Consider the following 16,557-nt stretch of genomic DNA (forward strand, 5'->3'; position numbering starts at 1 on the left):
AGGAATTAATCAGATTATTTGGGAACTACTGGATGTTGGCTTTGAACCGACACTGATTCTAACAGACCCAAAACATCACAGTGGTCCAGCTTACAGAGGTCAGGTGATCAGTGGGATTGTAGTTCAGGTCCATCTCACAGAGAGGCCAGTACATTTATCAACTCATCCCGAATCTAGTTATTCTCTAATTCTGGAATACATAATTGGAATAGGCATACTCAGCAGTTGTCAGAATCCCCACATTCATTCCCTGACCAATGAGGTAAAGGCTATTTTGGTGGGGAACACCAGGTAGAAGCTACTAGAACTGCCTCTACCTAGGACAATAGTACATCAAAAGCAATAGCACATTTCTAGAGGGGTTACAGAGACTAGTGCCACCATCAAGGACTTGAAAAAAGTAGGAAAGTTGATCCCACATTTCTAATCAGCCTGCTTCTTTGGCTTGTGCAGAAGACGTTGATCATGGAGAATGACATTATATTACTATGAGCTTAACCAGATTCTGGCTTCAATTGCAGCTGCTTACCAGATGTGGCTTCATTGCTTGAGTCAGTTAAGACATCCCCTGATACCTAGTATGCAGCTGTTACCTGACAAATGCTTTTTCTCTATACCTGTCAGTAAGATCACCAGAAGCAGTTTGCTATTACCTGGCAAGGCCAACAGTACACCTTCACTGTCCTACCTCAGGGGTGTGTCGACTTTCCAGACCTGTGTCATAATTTAGTTCACAGAGCTCTTGATTGCCTTTTTCTTCCATAAGATATCACAGTCATCCATTACATTGATGACATTATGCTATTGGACCTAGTGAGTGAGAAATAGCAACTACTCTAAACTTATTGATAAAACATTTGTGTTAGAAAGTAGGAAATAAATCTGACAAAAATTCAGGGGACTTCCACCACCTCAGTGTAATTTCTACAGTCCAGTAGTGTGGTTCATATGGAGACATCCTTTCTAAGGTGAAGGATAAGTTTTTACGTCAGTTTCCACTCCCACCACCAAAAAAAAAAAAAAAAGACACAGTGACTAGTAGCTTCATTATATTTTGGAGGCAGCATATTCCTGCAAATATATTGTATCACTCTGGCCCATACGGAATGACCCAGAAAGTTAATAGTTTCGAGTAGGACCCAGAATAAAAGAAGTCTCTGCAACAAGTCCAGGTTGCTATGCAAACTGCTCTGTCACTTGAGCCATGTGATCCATTAAATCCAATAGTGTTTGAATTGGTGGTGGATAGAGATGCTGTTTGGAGCTTTTGGCAGGTTCAGTAGGCAAAGCACAGTGCAGGCCTTTAGGATTTTGAAGCAAAGCCCTCCCATTCTTTTGAGAAACAATTCTTGGCCTGCTTCTGGGCCATAGTACAGACTGAACACTTAACCGTAGGCCACTTAACCATAGGCCACCAAATTACCATGTGACCTGAGTTGCCCATCATAAACTGGGTATTATCTGACCCTTTAAGCCATGAATTTGGGTCGGTATAACAGCACTGCATCATTTAGAATGGTATATATGTGATTGGGTGCAAGTAGACCCTGAAAGCACTGCCCAGATGCACTTCTGCTCACTCCCTTCTCTTTCCTAATCTGTATCTATTTGCCTTGTGGGGAGTTCTACAGTCAGTTGGCAGAAGTGAAGACTTGGGCCTTGTTTACAGATGGTTCTGCATATGCAGGTGCCATCTAAAAGTGGCAAGCTGCAGCATGTAGCACCTTTCAGAGATGAAGGAGAGTGCTGAAGGGAAATCTTCCCAGTGGGCAGAACTTTGAAGAATACACCTGGTTGCACTTGCTTGGAGAGAATGATTGGAACATTGGTGACAAGGAAATCTGGGGAAGAGATATGTGAATAGACTTCTCGGGGAGGGAGGGAGTGAAGATATTTGTGTTTCAGGTAAATGGTCACCAAGGAGTGACCTCAGTGGAGAAGGACTTTAATATTCAAGTGAATGGGATGACCTGTTCTGTGGACACCAGTCAGCCTCCTTTCCCAGCTACCTTGTCATCACACAGTGAGCTTGGGAACATGGCTACAGCAGCATGGGTGGAGATTTTAAATGCAGGGGCTTATCAACATAGATTTCCATTCACCAAAGTTGACTTAGCTTTAGCCATTGCTGAGGATCCAGTCTACCATCAAGCAGAGACTAACACTAAATCCCCAATATGGCACTGTTTCCCTCTGTGATCAGCTAGTTACCCATTGGCAGGTTGATTATATTGGACTGCTTTCATCATTGAAGGGTCAGCATTTTGATCTTACTAGAAGAGTTACTTACCCTTGATATGGATTTGCCTTCACTGCATGCACTACTTCTGCCAAAACTACCATCCATGGATTTACAGAATGCCTTATTCACCATCATGGCATTCCACAGAGCATTACTTCTGATCAGGGAACTCAGTAGGAAAAAGTATAGCAATGGGCCAGTGCCCATGGAATTCACTGTTCTATGTTTCCCACTGTCCTGAAGCAGAAGACTTTATAGGATAGTAGACATTAAGGAGGCTAAGGAGATGTGTATGAGTGCCAAATTCACAGTAAACTTGTGATTGTTAATTATATGTGCCATCTTTTATAATTTTTTTGAGTATAGTTGGCACACAATGTTACATTAGTTTCAGGTGTACAGCATAGTGATTCCACAAGTATATACATTATGCTCTGCCTTTAAAAAAAAAAAATATTTCAGAGACCTTAAGTTGAGGGCAGGAGCCCAGAAGCATAGGGAGAAGCAGACTTCCCCCTGAGCAGGGAGGCCGATGCTTAAATGACTGACCCACCCCAGACGCCCCTGTGCTGTGCCCTTTATATAACTTATTCACTCCATAACTGGAAGACTTTATCCCCCATTCCCTTTCACCCATTGTGTCTATCCCCCAATCCCTCTCTCCTCTGGCAACCACCAATTTGTTCTTTGTATTCATTTGTTTTGTTTTTTAGAGTGCACGTATATGTGCATTCATACCGTATTTGTCTTTCTCAGTCTAATTTATTTCACTTAGCTTATTAATACCCTCTAGGTCCATCCATGTTGTTGCAATGGCAAGAAGTCATCCTTTTTTATGACTGTTATATATATGTGTGTGTGTGTGTGTATGCATGTGTGTGTGTGTATGGATGGATGTCTGTCTCTCTATATCTCAACACACCTTTCTATCATTGGACTCTTAGGTTGCTTCCATATCTTGGCTATTGTACATAACTCTGTAATAAACAAAGTGGTACATATATCCTTTCAAATTAGTGTTTTTATTTTCTTTGGGTAACTATGCAGTAGTGGTATAACTGGATTGTATGGTAATTCTATTTTTAATTTTTTGACGAGCCTCCGCAATGGGTATACCAGTTTACACTCTACCAACAGTGCATGAGAGTTCCTTTTTCTCTATATCCTCGCCAACACTTATAATTTCTTGTCTTTTTGATTTTAGCCATTCTGACAGATGTGAGGTGATACCTCCTTGTGGGTTTGATTTGCATTTCTCTGATGATTAGTGATACTGAGCACTTTTTTCATGTATCCGTTGGTCATCTGTATGTCTTCTTTGGAAAAATGTTTATTCAGGTCTTCTGCCCTTTTTTGATGTGGAGTTGTATAAGTTCTTTATATATTTTGAATATTAACCCCTTATTGGGGATGCCTGGGTGGCTCAGGGTTTGGGTGTCTGCCTTTGGCTCATGGCATGATCCTGGCATACCGGGAGCAAGTTCCTTATTGGGCTCCTTGCATGGAGGCTGCTTCTCCCTCTGCCTATATCTCTCCCTTTCTTTCTCTGTGCCTCATGAATAAATAAATACAATCTTAAAAAAAAAAAGTCTGAGCCTCAACCCCTTATTGGATATATATCCAATATATATATTTGCAAATATCTAGTATCTAAATAGGTTGTCTTTTTGTTTTGTTGTTTCCTTCATTGTGCAAAAGCTTTTATTTTGATACAGTGTCCCGATTGTTTGCCTTCAACTTTGAAAATAGGAATCAGAGTTCTACGTCAGACCATACAAACCAATGAAAATATTCTGTATGTTCAGTGAAAAGTAGTAAAAACCTGTATTGTTTAAAAACCAGAGACTGGGGACACCTGGGTGGCTCAGTGTTTTGAGTGTCTGCCTTAGGCTCCAGGCATGATCCCGGAATCCCCGGAACAAGCCCTGCATCAGGTTCCCTGCTGGGAGCCTGCTTCTCCCTCTGCCAATGTCTCTGCCTCTCTCTGTGTGTCTCTCATGAATAAATAAATAAATCTTGGGGAAAAATTTGAATTAATTTACATTTAAATTAGTTTAAGTTTTAAGTCTTATATTCATTTTGAAACTTTGCTGAGAAAATATTATTCCACTTGATAGGTAGATTTCAGATTTTGTGGAGATTTATTGAGTGAATGCCCTGAATGCTTTTAAGGAGTGAAGTATATATGATGACAATGACTGTATTGTGTTTATAACTCATCTTTAAAGCTTGTGACTTTTCCTTTTCTTTGATACCACCTAAACAACTTTTTAAAAAAGACAGCATTGATGATGGCTACCAGTGGGATACAGAAAAGGATAGATCTGTTTGTTCATGGGGGGCGGGGGGGGGGGTGGTAGCTGGATAAACTAATCACTAATCATTGATACTCATTTTACAGATAAGAGAAATCAAGACTAAAATAAAAAATTTGCCCTAAGTCAGATGGTTAGTGGTAAAAGTTGGGATTTAATCTTAAATGGTTATTGGTAAAAGTCAGCATTTATTTTTTTTAAGATTTTATTTATTTATTTGAGAGAGAGATAGCAAGAGAGCCGGGAGGGAGGTGCCAAGAGGGAGGGAGAAACAGCTTCCCCAGGGATCACGACCTGAGCTGAAGGCAGACACTTAAACAACTGAATCACTCAGGTGCCCCAAAGGTCAGCATTTAATCCTAAATATTTGGCTTCGTTGCCTGTGTCCTTCCCCACAAAATAGCTAAGGTGAGATGAGCCATTAACATTGCAAAATAAAACAGAAGGGTTGGTTATATGTGATTTTTTTCTAAGAAGAAAAGAAAGGCTCTGCTGAGGAATAAAATAGAATTCCATATATTGGCAAAAGTCTAGAGCTTTTGTGAGGGTGCTATTAGACAGTGGAGTCTACCCAATATTCCTAAATCAGGTTCATATTTCGAGAAGTAATATTGATGGAGGTGTGGGGGTAGGGTTGACTATTTGTGGACTACATTGAAATCAGAGTTTGAAAAAGTCTTCATATGAGAGATATGTTATAATAATTAATTGGAACTCAGCAATATGTATATGGATGTATATAGATTTTTTAGTTTCTGTTTAAGCTTCGCTAACTGCTACTAATATTTGAGCTTTCAGTCTCTCAGATCCCTAGTATTTCTATGAAATAGACTTTATAAACACTGGTGTAAGAGTGCTGGAAGAATACGTTCTTTGATAGCTCTATCTTATCTCAGAAATATCTTTTGGAAATGTGGAAAATCAACCTGGTTAGTATTTTATGTGAATGGATAATGTCAGTTTTGGTGTATAGTATAAATATAAGAAAACAAAAATAGTTTGTGTATTGTTTTACCCTGGATTGAAGAAATCACACAAAATATCCATCTGGGATTTGCTTTTTTTAATGTGTAGATGAGACTTTTAAATATCTTCTCAAGTCTAATTTGTCACCTGTTTCTGAAATGGAATAGATCAAACCTAGCTTAAATGTCATATCAACTATTTTATGCCTTACAGTTAGTTCTGTAAAGCTGTTATCTCCATTAATAACCTTCCTTACTGTCCCTAGGTTATTGAATCTCTGGGAATTGTTATTTATAAAGCACTGGACTATGGTTTGAAGGAGAATGAAGAAAGGGAGTTAAGCCCCCCACTGGAGCAGCTAATTGATCACATGGCCAATACAGTAGAAGCTGATGGGAGCAATGATGAAGGCTATGGGGCTGCCGATGAAGGTCTGGAAGATGAAGAAGATGAAAAGAGAAAAGTCTCAGCCGTCCAATCATACAGAGATGTCATGAAGGTAAAGGGACAATTTACACAGTACTTGTTTTTTTAAGAGTTGTTATTTCACTTTAGACTTGTAACTGTAGTGAAAAACCGGTGGTTACCTGAGGAGGAGGTAGGTGAGGGATGGGGTGTAATAGGTGATGGGAATTAAGAAGGGCACATGTGGGCAGCCCAGGTGGCTCAGCGGTTTAGCACTGCCTTCGGCCCGGGGCGTGATCCTGCATGGACCCTTGCTTCTTCCTCTGCCTGTGTCTCTGCCTCTCTCTCTCTCTCTCTTTCTGTGTGTGTCTTTCATGAATAAATAAATAAATACAATATTTTTTTAAAAAAGGGTACGTGTTGAGATGAGCACTGGGTGTTGTATGAAGTGTTGAATCACTAAATTATACACCTAAAACTAATATTACACTGTATGTTAACTAGAATTTAAATAGAACTTTTTAAAAAAGCATATGAGAAAAAATAAGTTATAAACTGGAAAAAAAGAAGTGAATGGGAATACAGCATTTGATAATAGTTCATAGATCTTCAGCTACTAGTGAAAGGAATAAGGAACTAAAATACTCTTGGTTTTGTGATTTGTTCATAGTCCCAATATGGCCTTTTATGATTGAATTATAGCTCAAAAAAACACTTTTAGATATCATATACTACTTAATATTACATGTAATACACCAACTTAACTGCACATTGTATCTTCAGTTGACTTCTGCATTTTCCTTTTTATAGAGTAAATAGCAGTTGTGATCCACTAATGTATATTAAGATTCTGAATCTGAAGTATCACAGTTGATTGTTTTACTTTGTTTTCTTGACTTACTTGGTGACGTTTATAGGTAATGAAACAAGTTTATAGTTGGAATTGAAATTTTCTCCTTAGTTAAACTTCCTGTGTACTTGAAGGACATAATTTCTACAATGCTAAATGTGCAGAGATCAAAATTAAGATTTGTCAGTTTAGTCTTAAAAGAGCATCTGTATATTATGTTAACTAGGTTTTGTAAGCAGTATTGTTATCTAGCGCCTATTTTCCAAGTTTTTTTTAAAGCATTGGATGTGAATAGAGAGGAACCTTGAAGACAGTACTTTTCAGGTGTATTACAGCATATCCTACTTCTTGTTCCTTCTTTTTTTTTTTTTTTTCTTGTTCCTTCTTAAATGATAAATCTCCCTGGGAACTCTGGAATAAAACTCTACAGTTAGGATGCTTATGAAATTCAGATGTATTCTTTAGCTCTTTTAATACTTGCAGTGCTTTTCATTTTAAATTGGTAGCCACACAGGCAAAATCCTTATATATGTACAAATTGAAATTTTATACATTTTATATTTTCTAGATGTTAAAGTATATTTTGAAATATATAAACTTAAAGGCCAGATAAAACTTTTTGTAACTCACAAATGACCTACTTGTTCCATTGTAGACCAATGATAATGATAAAAAGTGAAGAGTAAAAGATTTTTCCATTGAGACATAAACCTACTACTAACACCTTTAAAAAGCTTTTTGGTATAGAATATATTGGGAGCGGTAAATCGAGGAGAATACCCACTTGACCAGTAGAATGATAGATGTCATAGCTGGATTGCTCTCTTATACTGCAGATTTAAGAAGATAAGGGCTAGAGATTTATTGGGATCTTATTCAATAACATTGAATATGTTAATTTATAAAACAAAAATTCTCGGGACGTTCAGCAATGTGAACCAGTAACTTTCATTTCATTTTATTATTTTTTAATTTGAGCTACTTTGGCCTCCTGCCTACCTATCTTACTGCTATCATAATATGAAAAATAAATAATTAAAAGGGTGTTTACATATCATAAAACTATCCATTATTCATGGCCATATAGTGATACTTGGAGTCTGTGGTTTGATAAGTGGGTTGAAATCTTCAGTTAGCAAACCGACTTCTTGTTTTCTTTGCTGGAATAGAAGACAAGAATTAACTGAAGGAATAGAGCTGCCTTCTCCTTGTTTGAAGCAGAAATATGAAACTATGTTTGAATAATATAAATAATAGACTATTTAGTAACTTGGAGACAGCTTGTTTTTAATTCTTAGTGAATGAGACCACTTTAGTATGTAACTTTTCCCTGCATAATCATTCTTATTCTATTTTAATTTATGTTTTAACATGATATTAGTTGAAAAGTGCTTTCACATTTGTTGTTCTCTGAGCCTTGTGATAATACTTTGAGGTAGATTGGGAAGGCATTTTTATACCCATTTTACACATAGAAGAACTAAAGCTCAAAGAGATATGTGACTTCTCCAGCTTCATAGAACTGAGAAAATGAGAAGAAGCGTACCTGGTGGTTAAATTCAGAGGCTTACATTCTGGTAGGCCTGATTATGCCATTTTCTTCGTACCAGCTGTTGTTGCCCTGGGTTATTTAATCCTATGATCCTTACCCTTTAATAAAGTGAGAATAATATCTGCCTGATAGAATTTTTTTCTTGTAAAATTAGATAATATAATCAATATCAAATATTTGTATAGTCCTTGCCATGAATAAAAATTTAATAGCACTTACCATATGCCAGGCATTTTTCTGGGCATTAGGGACATAGCAGCAAACAACATGCAAATGATCCCTACCTTTATGGCTCTTAATAGTAATGGAGAGAAACAGAATATAAACAAATAAAGCATAAACACATATGTTTTATGACTCATTTCAGGGCTTTTTGCCCCTGCATATAAATCAGAATGAATTGCAGTCACAAATTTATGTCAGAGATAGAACATGTTCTTCCCTTAAATTAAGACTATAATACCTAAAACATTTTCCTTTCAATTTAATAATTTCTTGAGAAACATAGATAACCAAGTGTTTATTTTTTTTAAACTATTTTTTTTAAATTTTTATTTATTTATGATAGTCATACAGAGAGAGAGAGAGGCAGAGACACAGGCAGAGGGAGAAGCAGGCTCCATGCACCAGGAGCCTGATGTGGGATTCGATCCCGGATCTCCAGGATCGCGCCCTGGGCCAAAGGCAGGCGCTAAACCGCTGCGCCACCCAGGGATCCCCAAACATAAGTTTTAAAAATGAACTTTCCTTAATGCTTCTTGACATTATTAAACACTTGGGGGATCCCTGGGTGGCGCAGCGGTTTGGCGCCTGCCTTTGGCCCAGGGCGCGATCCTGGAGACCCGGGATCGAATCCCACGTCGGGCTCCCGGTGCATGGAGCCTGCTTCTCCCTCTGCCTGTGTCTCTCTGCCTCTCTCTCTCTCTCTGTGACTATCATAAATAAATAAAAATTTAAAAAAAATTAAAACTTATGTTCGGGCAGCCTGGGTGGCTCAGCGGTTTAACGCCACCTTCAGTCCAGGGCGTGATCCTGGAGACCTGCGATCGAGTCCCACGTCGGGCTCCCGGCATGGAGCCTGCTTCTCCCTCTGCCTGTGTCTCTGCCTCTCTCTCTCTCTCTGTGTCTCTGTCTCTGTCTCTCACAAATAAATAAAACTTAAAATAAAACATATGTTCTTGGTGCTCTTGGGTGGCTCAGTTGGTTAAGTGTCCAACTCTTGATTTCAGCTCAGATCACAATCTCAGATCATGAGATTGAGCCCCCTACCTTCCTGCATCGGGCTTAGTGTACTCAGTGGAAAATCTGCTGAAGATTCTCTCTCCCTCTGCCCCTACCCCCCGTGTGCATGCTCTTGCTCTCTTTCTCTTAATTAATAAACATTTTTTTAAAATTACTTTCTTATCTGTAAATACATTCTGGAAAACATTCAATTAACATGAGTCAAAAAGAAGAGATTGGGATCCCTAGGTGGCTCAGCAGTTGAGCATCTGCCTTCGGCCCAGGGCGTGGTCCTGAAGTCCCGGGATGAGTCCCACATCTGGCTCCCTGCATGGAGTATGCTTCTCTGCCTCTCTCTCTCTGTCTCTCATGAATAAATAAAATCTTAAAAAAAAAAGAGAGAGAGAGAGATTGGTAGATGTGAAGGGAAAAGTGGTGATGATGGAGTGTGAAGTGTGCAGGAATGGAAGATCAAAGAAGCAGGATTAGGGATAATGGGAGAGTAAGACTTGAAACGGTGGATAGAAAGGGCAAGTTAAAAAAAGTGGTATAGAATCTAGAAAAAGTACCTGAGAAATGACTGAAATTAATATGAGAATAGTACATGAAGTTCTTCATTTGAACTGAATGTAAAATTCTCAGTTTATTTATATGCTTATTTACCTTTTGAAGTATTCAGTAAGCATTTAGTGTGCCTTCTTTGTGCTGAGTGCTCTGTCAGCAGTATGTTGCTGAGAATAACTAGGATTAAGTGCACCCCTATGAGGTATTATAGACTAGGTGTGTAGGAACATAGTAGCCCATGCACTATGTTTGTGCAAATTAGCAATAGGGATTCCTTCTTGAAGATACTTCACATCCATCTGTAAGAAAATTGTTGTAAGTAGAAATTTGCAATGTCTGTGATGTGGAGGATGTCCTTGTAGATATAGCACTCTCGTGAACATTCGGGACCTACCAAAGTGGTGGTCCAAAACATGTACATGAGATGCTAAGGGAGCACAGAGAAAGGCACCGAACTCAGCCTGGTGGATTCTGGTGTTCTTATATAATCCAGTCCCCCTAATAATTGGGGAATGCATGTAAAGCAGTACCATATGCAACTCTTTTGCAAGCAAGAATTTACTTTTTTTGGAGAAGCTGGCCAGGTTCATGGGCTGGCACCTGAGCTCTCTTTACCCTGGTAAACGCCAGGGTAATGGATGGAGATGTGCCATCCTCCGTTCCCTCCGAGGTAGGCAACCCCAGAAGTGCGGGTCTAGCAGCACAGGGCCCTCGATTGGAGGGCACCCCCAGCGGACAAAGCCAGCTATGCTCAGTTCCCTTCAGAAGAGGTAAACGCTAGGAGGACACAGGATAGCGAGAACTCTCCTGCCACTGGGTGACCTTCAATTTGTGCAGATCAGGGCCTCCACGCCTACCCCCAGGAGGATCTAGGCCAGTGTGCACTGAGAGACTGCAGTTCAGTACACGCGGAGCTCCGGGGCTGGAGATTTGGCCACAACTGTTTTAATTGTTTTCTTTTCCCCTTTCATCTGGGAGAGGTGTGGCTTCTAGGGAATAAAGGCCTCACAGGACAAACAGCTCACACTGAGGCAGGCCACCCAGCAAGGGGCAGAGCATCTCTGCCCAGGCATAGACATCTGAGAATCAGCGCAGCAGGCTCCTCCCCCAGAAAATCAGCTGGAAGAACAAAGGAAGACCATTCTGCACTGGACAAAATGACTAGAAGGAAGAATTCACCACAAAAGAAGGAACCAGAAGTAATACTCTCTGCCACAGACCTGCTAGAAATGGATTTAAGTAGCATGTCAGAGATACAATTCAGGAGGACAATTATAAAATTACTGGTGGCTCTGAAAAAAGCATAAAGGACTCCATAGATTCTGTTACTGCAGAACTGAGATCTAACCAGGCCAAAATTAAAAATACTTGAACTGAGATGTAGTCTAAACTTGATGCCCTAACTCCTAGGGTTAATGAGGTGGAGGAGAGTGAGTGACATAGAAGGCAAGTTGATGGAAAGGAGGGAAGCTGAGGAAATGAGAAAAACAATTAAGAACCCACAAGTAAAGGCTTCAGGAGATAAATGATAGCTTGAGAAGGAATAATATTTGTCTTATTGGGATTCCAGAAGAGGTAGAGAGAGAGAGGACCACAAAGTATATTTGAACAAATCATAGCTGAGAACTTCCCTAATCTGGGAAGGAAACAGGCATTCCGATCTGAAAGAGAGGACCCACCCAAAATCAACAAAAAACCATCAACGGCCCAACATATAATTGTAAAGCCTGCAAATTTTAAAGAGAAAACTCTAAAAGCAGCTTGAGACAAGAGATTCTTATATGGGGAGAAATATCAGATTAACAGCAGATCTCTCCACAGAGACCTGGCAGGCCAGAAAGGGCTGGCATGATCTATTCAGGGTACTAAATGAGAAGAACATGCCGCCAAGAATACTTTATCCAGCAAGGCTGTCATTCAGAATAGAAGGAGAGATCAAGAGCTTCCAGGACAGGCAGAAATGGAAAGAATATGTGACCACCAAACCGGCTCTGCAAGATATATTAAGGGGAACCCTGTAAAAGAAAGAGGAAGCCCAAAGAAACAATCCACAAAAACAAGGACTGAATAGGTATTACGACATGCTGAATTCATACCTTTCAATAGTTACTCTGAATGTGAATGGGCTAAATGATCCCATCAAAAGATGCAGGGTCTTGGACTGGATAAAAAAGGAAGACCTATCCATTTGCTGTCTACAAGAGACCCATTTGAGACCTAAGGACACCTCCAGCCTGAAAAAGAAAGGGTGGAGAACCATTTACCATTCAAATGGTCCTCAAAGGAAAGCTGGAGTAGCAATCCTCATATCAGATAAATTAGATTTTATACCAAAGACTGTATAGTAAGAGATGAAGAGGGACCCTATATCATACTTAAAGGGTCTATCCAACCAGAAGACTTAACAATCATGAATCTTTATGCCCCTAATGAGGGGAGCAGCCAAGTATATCAATTAATAGCCAAAATAGAGAGATATATAGATAATACATTAATAGTCGGAGACTTCTATTATGGCACTTTCAGCAAAAGACAGATCTTCTAAGCAGAGCATCACCAAAAAAACAATGGCCTTGAATAATACACTGAACCAGGTGGATTTCACAGATATATACGGAACATTCCATCCGAACGCACCTGAATACACATTCTTCTCAAGTACACATGGAACTTTCTCCAGAATAGACCACATACTGGGTCACAAATCAGTTCTCAACTGATACCAAAATTTAGGATTGTCCCCTGCATATTTTCAGACCACAATGCTTTGAAACTAGAACTCAGTCACAAGAAATTTGGAAGAAACTCAAACACTTGGAGGCTAAAGAGCATCCTACTAAAAGATGAATGGGTCAACCAGGAAATTAGAGAAGAATGAAAACAATTCATGGAGACTAATGAAAATACAACTGTTCAAAATCTTTGGGATACAGCAGAAGCGGTCCTACGAGGGAAATACATCACAATACAATCCTCTTTCAAAAAATTGGAAAAAACTCAAATATACAACCTAACCTTGCACCTAAAGGAATGGAGAAAGAACAGCAAATAAAGTCTAAACCAAGCAGAAGAGAGATCATAAAGATTCAAGCAGAAGTCCATGAAATAGAGACCGGAAGAACTATAGAACAGATCATTGAGACCAGGAGCTGGTGCTTTGAAAGAATAAGATAGATAAACCCCTAGCTCCAGTCTTATTAAAAAGAAGAGAAAAGACTCAAATTTAAAAAAATCACAAATGAAAGAGGAGAGATCACAGCCAATACCAAGGAAATACAAAGGATTAAAAAAAAAGATTTTATTTACTCATTCATGACAGATACAGAAAGAGAGAGAGAGAGAGGCAGAGACACAGGCAGAGGGAGAAGCAGGCTCCACACGGGGAGCCCGACGTGGGACTTGATCCCCGGTCTCCAGGATCACACCCCAGGCCTAAAGGTGGTGCTAAACCACTGAGCCACCAGGGCTGCCCAATACAAACGGTTTTAAAAACGTTTTATGAGCAGCTTTATGCCAACAAATTAGGCAATCTGGAAGAAATGGATGCATTTCTGGAAACCTACAAATTACCAAAACTGGAACAGGAAGAAGTAGAAAACCTGAACAGGCCAATAACCAGCAAGGAAATTGAAGCAGTCATTAAAAACCTCCCAAGACTCTTGTCTCTAAATCTGAGACAAGATTCCATCAAAATCCTATTGGAGAACACAGGCAACAACCTTTTTGAACATGGCTACAGCAGCTTCTTGCAAGACACATCTATGAAGGCAAAGGAAACAAAAGCAAAAAATCAACTATTGGGACTTAATCAAGATACAAATCTGCACAGGAAAAGAAACAAGAAAACTAAAAGACAACCTACAGATTGGGAGAAGATATTCACAAATGACCTATCAGATACAGGGTTGGTATCCAAGACCTATAAAGAACTTATCAAACTCAACACTTAAGAAACAAACAATCCAGTCATGAAATGGGCAGAAGACATAAACAGACATTTCTCCAAAGAAGATCTACACATGGCCAACAAAAACAGAAAATGCTCCACATCTCTTGCCATCAGGGGAATACAAATCAAAACCACGATGAGATACCACTCACACCAGTGAGAATGGCGAAAATGAACAAGACAGGAAACAACAAATGTTGGAGAGGATATGGAGAAAGGGGAACCCTCTTGCACTGTTGGTGGGAATGTGAATTGGTGCAGCCACTCTGGAAAACAGTGTAGAGGTTCCTCAAAGAGTTAAAACTAGAACTGCCCTGTGACCCAGCAGTTGCACTACTGGGTATTTATTCCATAGATACAGATGTAATGAAACACTGGGATACCTGCTCCCCAATGTTCACAGCAGCAATGTCCACAATAGCCAAACTGTGGAAGTAGCCTTGATGTCCTTCGACAGATGAATGGATAAAGATGTGGTCTCTATATACAATGGAATATAAGCCATCAGAAAGGACAAATACCAATTATTTGCTTCAACGTGGATGGAATGGAGGGAATCATGCTGAATGAAATAAGTCATTCGGAGAAGGAGAATCCTCATCAGGTTTTACTCATATGCAGAATATAAGAAATAGTGAAAGAGACTATAAGGGAAAGGAGGGAAACTGAGTGGGGACAAATTAGAGAGGAAGACAAACGACTCCTAACTCTGGGAAACAAAGGGTTGAAGAATGGGAGGAGTGTGGGGGGATGGGGTTACTGGTTGAAGAGCACTAAGGAGGGCATTTGATCGGATGAGCACTGGGTGTTCTATGTTGTCAAATTGAATTTAAATTTTAAAAAGAATGGGGAAAATTCATTTTTTGATACCTGAAATCATGGTAAATTTTTTTTTACTTAATTGAGAGCTGCACTGTAAATGTTCATAGCCCTTATATAAAATAATTTGGCAGTATATTAAAAAGCCTGAAACTATTAAAAATGTATAATAACAAAAGGCTAAGAACATCCTAAATGTTCGTTAATAGAGGAATAGTTGAATTAACTATGGTATAGCCAATTAGTGGAGTATCTGAAGGGATATAGGTATCCAAAAGTATTGAGGAAAGATCTCTCCGGGATATATTTTTGTGAAAAGAGAAGGTCTGTAAAAGCATGTATAGTATGCTTGCATTTGTTTAAGAAAAGATATGGATAAGAATATGTTTAATGGCAGTTTATATTTTTTTAAAAAGAGGAAAGATAAACCAAACTTAAGAAGTTAGCTATAGATAGAGAAAAGGAACAGAGCAAAAACTGGGACAGGGATTAAAGCTAGGCATTTATGACTTTGCTTGATTATGTAGATTTAATTACAAATTATATAAATGTTTCACACAATTATAAAATTAAAAATATATATTTATATATATAAAATTCCCCCTGAATGCAAGGCAAATTGAACATAGCTATTATCCTGTTGGAGATATAACCACATACAAAGACCTCCAGAGCAATAACCATATAGTAGCAATGAGCCCAGCTCCCACCAGGTTATGTTCTCTAAGGCTCACTCCCCACTAAAATAATCCCAGGATTCCTTAGAGAAATGGCTAATTCCGGATCTGCGAAGGCAAGGTCTGAAATAGCCTGGAACAACTTGTCATACCAGAAAACAGACTATCCATGGTTACTAGATTGTATAAAAAGGACTCAGAAGCCAACACGAAGAGGTTCCCATTTGTCAAAGACGGAAGAATTTGATCATCAGGAAGAATAACAGCTGTGATGGATTAAAACACATCAAATATTCTGATTTCTGTGAACACATACATGATAGTAAGACCCTCATTGGGCACCTTTAGAGGCTTGTTAGGGAACCAACTTATTTCAAGAATTCGCAAATAAATGGAAAGCATATTCATCCTATCTTTTCCATACAAACCAGCACCTTAGGTATCCACTTAGTTTTGTAAAGTTTCTTTTTATAAAAGTATTCCAGCTAATATGTGAAAATAGCATGATAGGAGTTGCAAAATGGTGATTTCTAATTCCAGAGAAAGAATAGCAGTAATGATTGTGGAATCACTAGAGACCAGCAGACTTTATGTACTCCTGATGGAAGTTTGCAACACCACTTAGGAAGTATTCTTGCCAAATCAGCAGACAGAAAAAAAAAACCCCAATCTTCTCTCTAATCAAGCCTCTAGATCCAAGTAGAGTTTACGGGAAATCCAGAGGACGTAGAAGCATTTTAAATAACGCCATATGGATGCAATCAGTGAAATTCAGATTGTGGGAAACTCTGTAGGACAAATCATGTAATTTCGATAGTAAATAAACTCAAGATATATGGAAAGAGAGAAAGGAAAAACTTAGATTAAAAGAAACTTGACACATAGCATCCAGTTGCAGTAAGTGGACCCAAATAGATTCCAATTAAGAGAAATAAATTGTAAAAATTTGTGTACATATTTGAGGTAATCAGGAAAGTTTGACCTCTTATGTTATACT

The 16,557-nt window shown here is 39.0% G+C and overlaps 1 protein-coding gene across 3 annotated transcripts in view; it reads left to right on the plus strand.

Annotated features, from left to right (window-relative positions):
* The window catches only part of SPIRE1 (spire type actin nucleation factor 1), a 209,253-nt gene that overhangs the window by 71,451 nt on the left and 121,245 nt on the right, over positions 1–16,557 (plus strand). For all 3 annotated transcript variants that reach the window (XM_041764959.1, XM_041764942.1, XM_041764950.1), the window contains exon 3: positions 5,789–6,022. In XM_041764959.1, coding sequence (XP_041620893.1) covers positions 5,789–6,022 — 234 coding nt within the window. The remainder of the gene's footprint in view (positions 1–5,788; positions 6,023–16,557) is intronic.

This window comes from Vulpes lagopus, chromosome 1, assembly GCF_018345385.1.
Source record: "Vulpes lagopus strain Blue_001 chromosome 1, ASM1834538v1, whole genome shotgun sequence".
Taxonomy (NCBI): Eukaryota; Metazoa; Chordata; class Mammalia; order Carnivora; family Canidae; genus Vulpes; species Vulpes lagopus.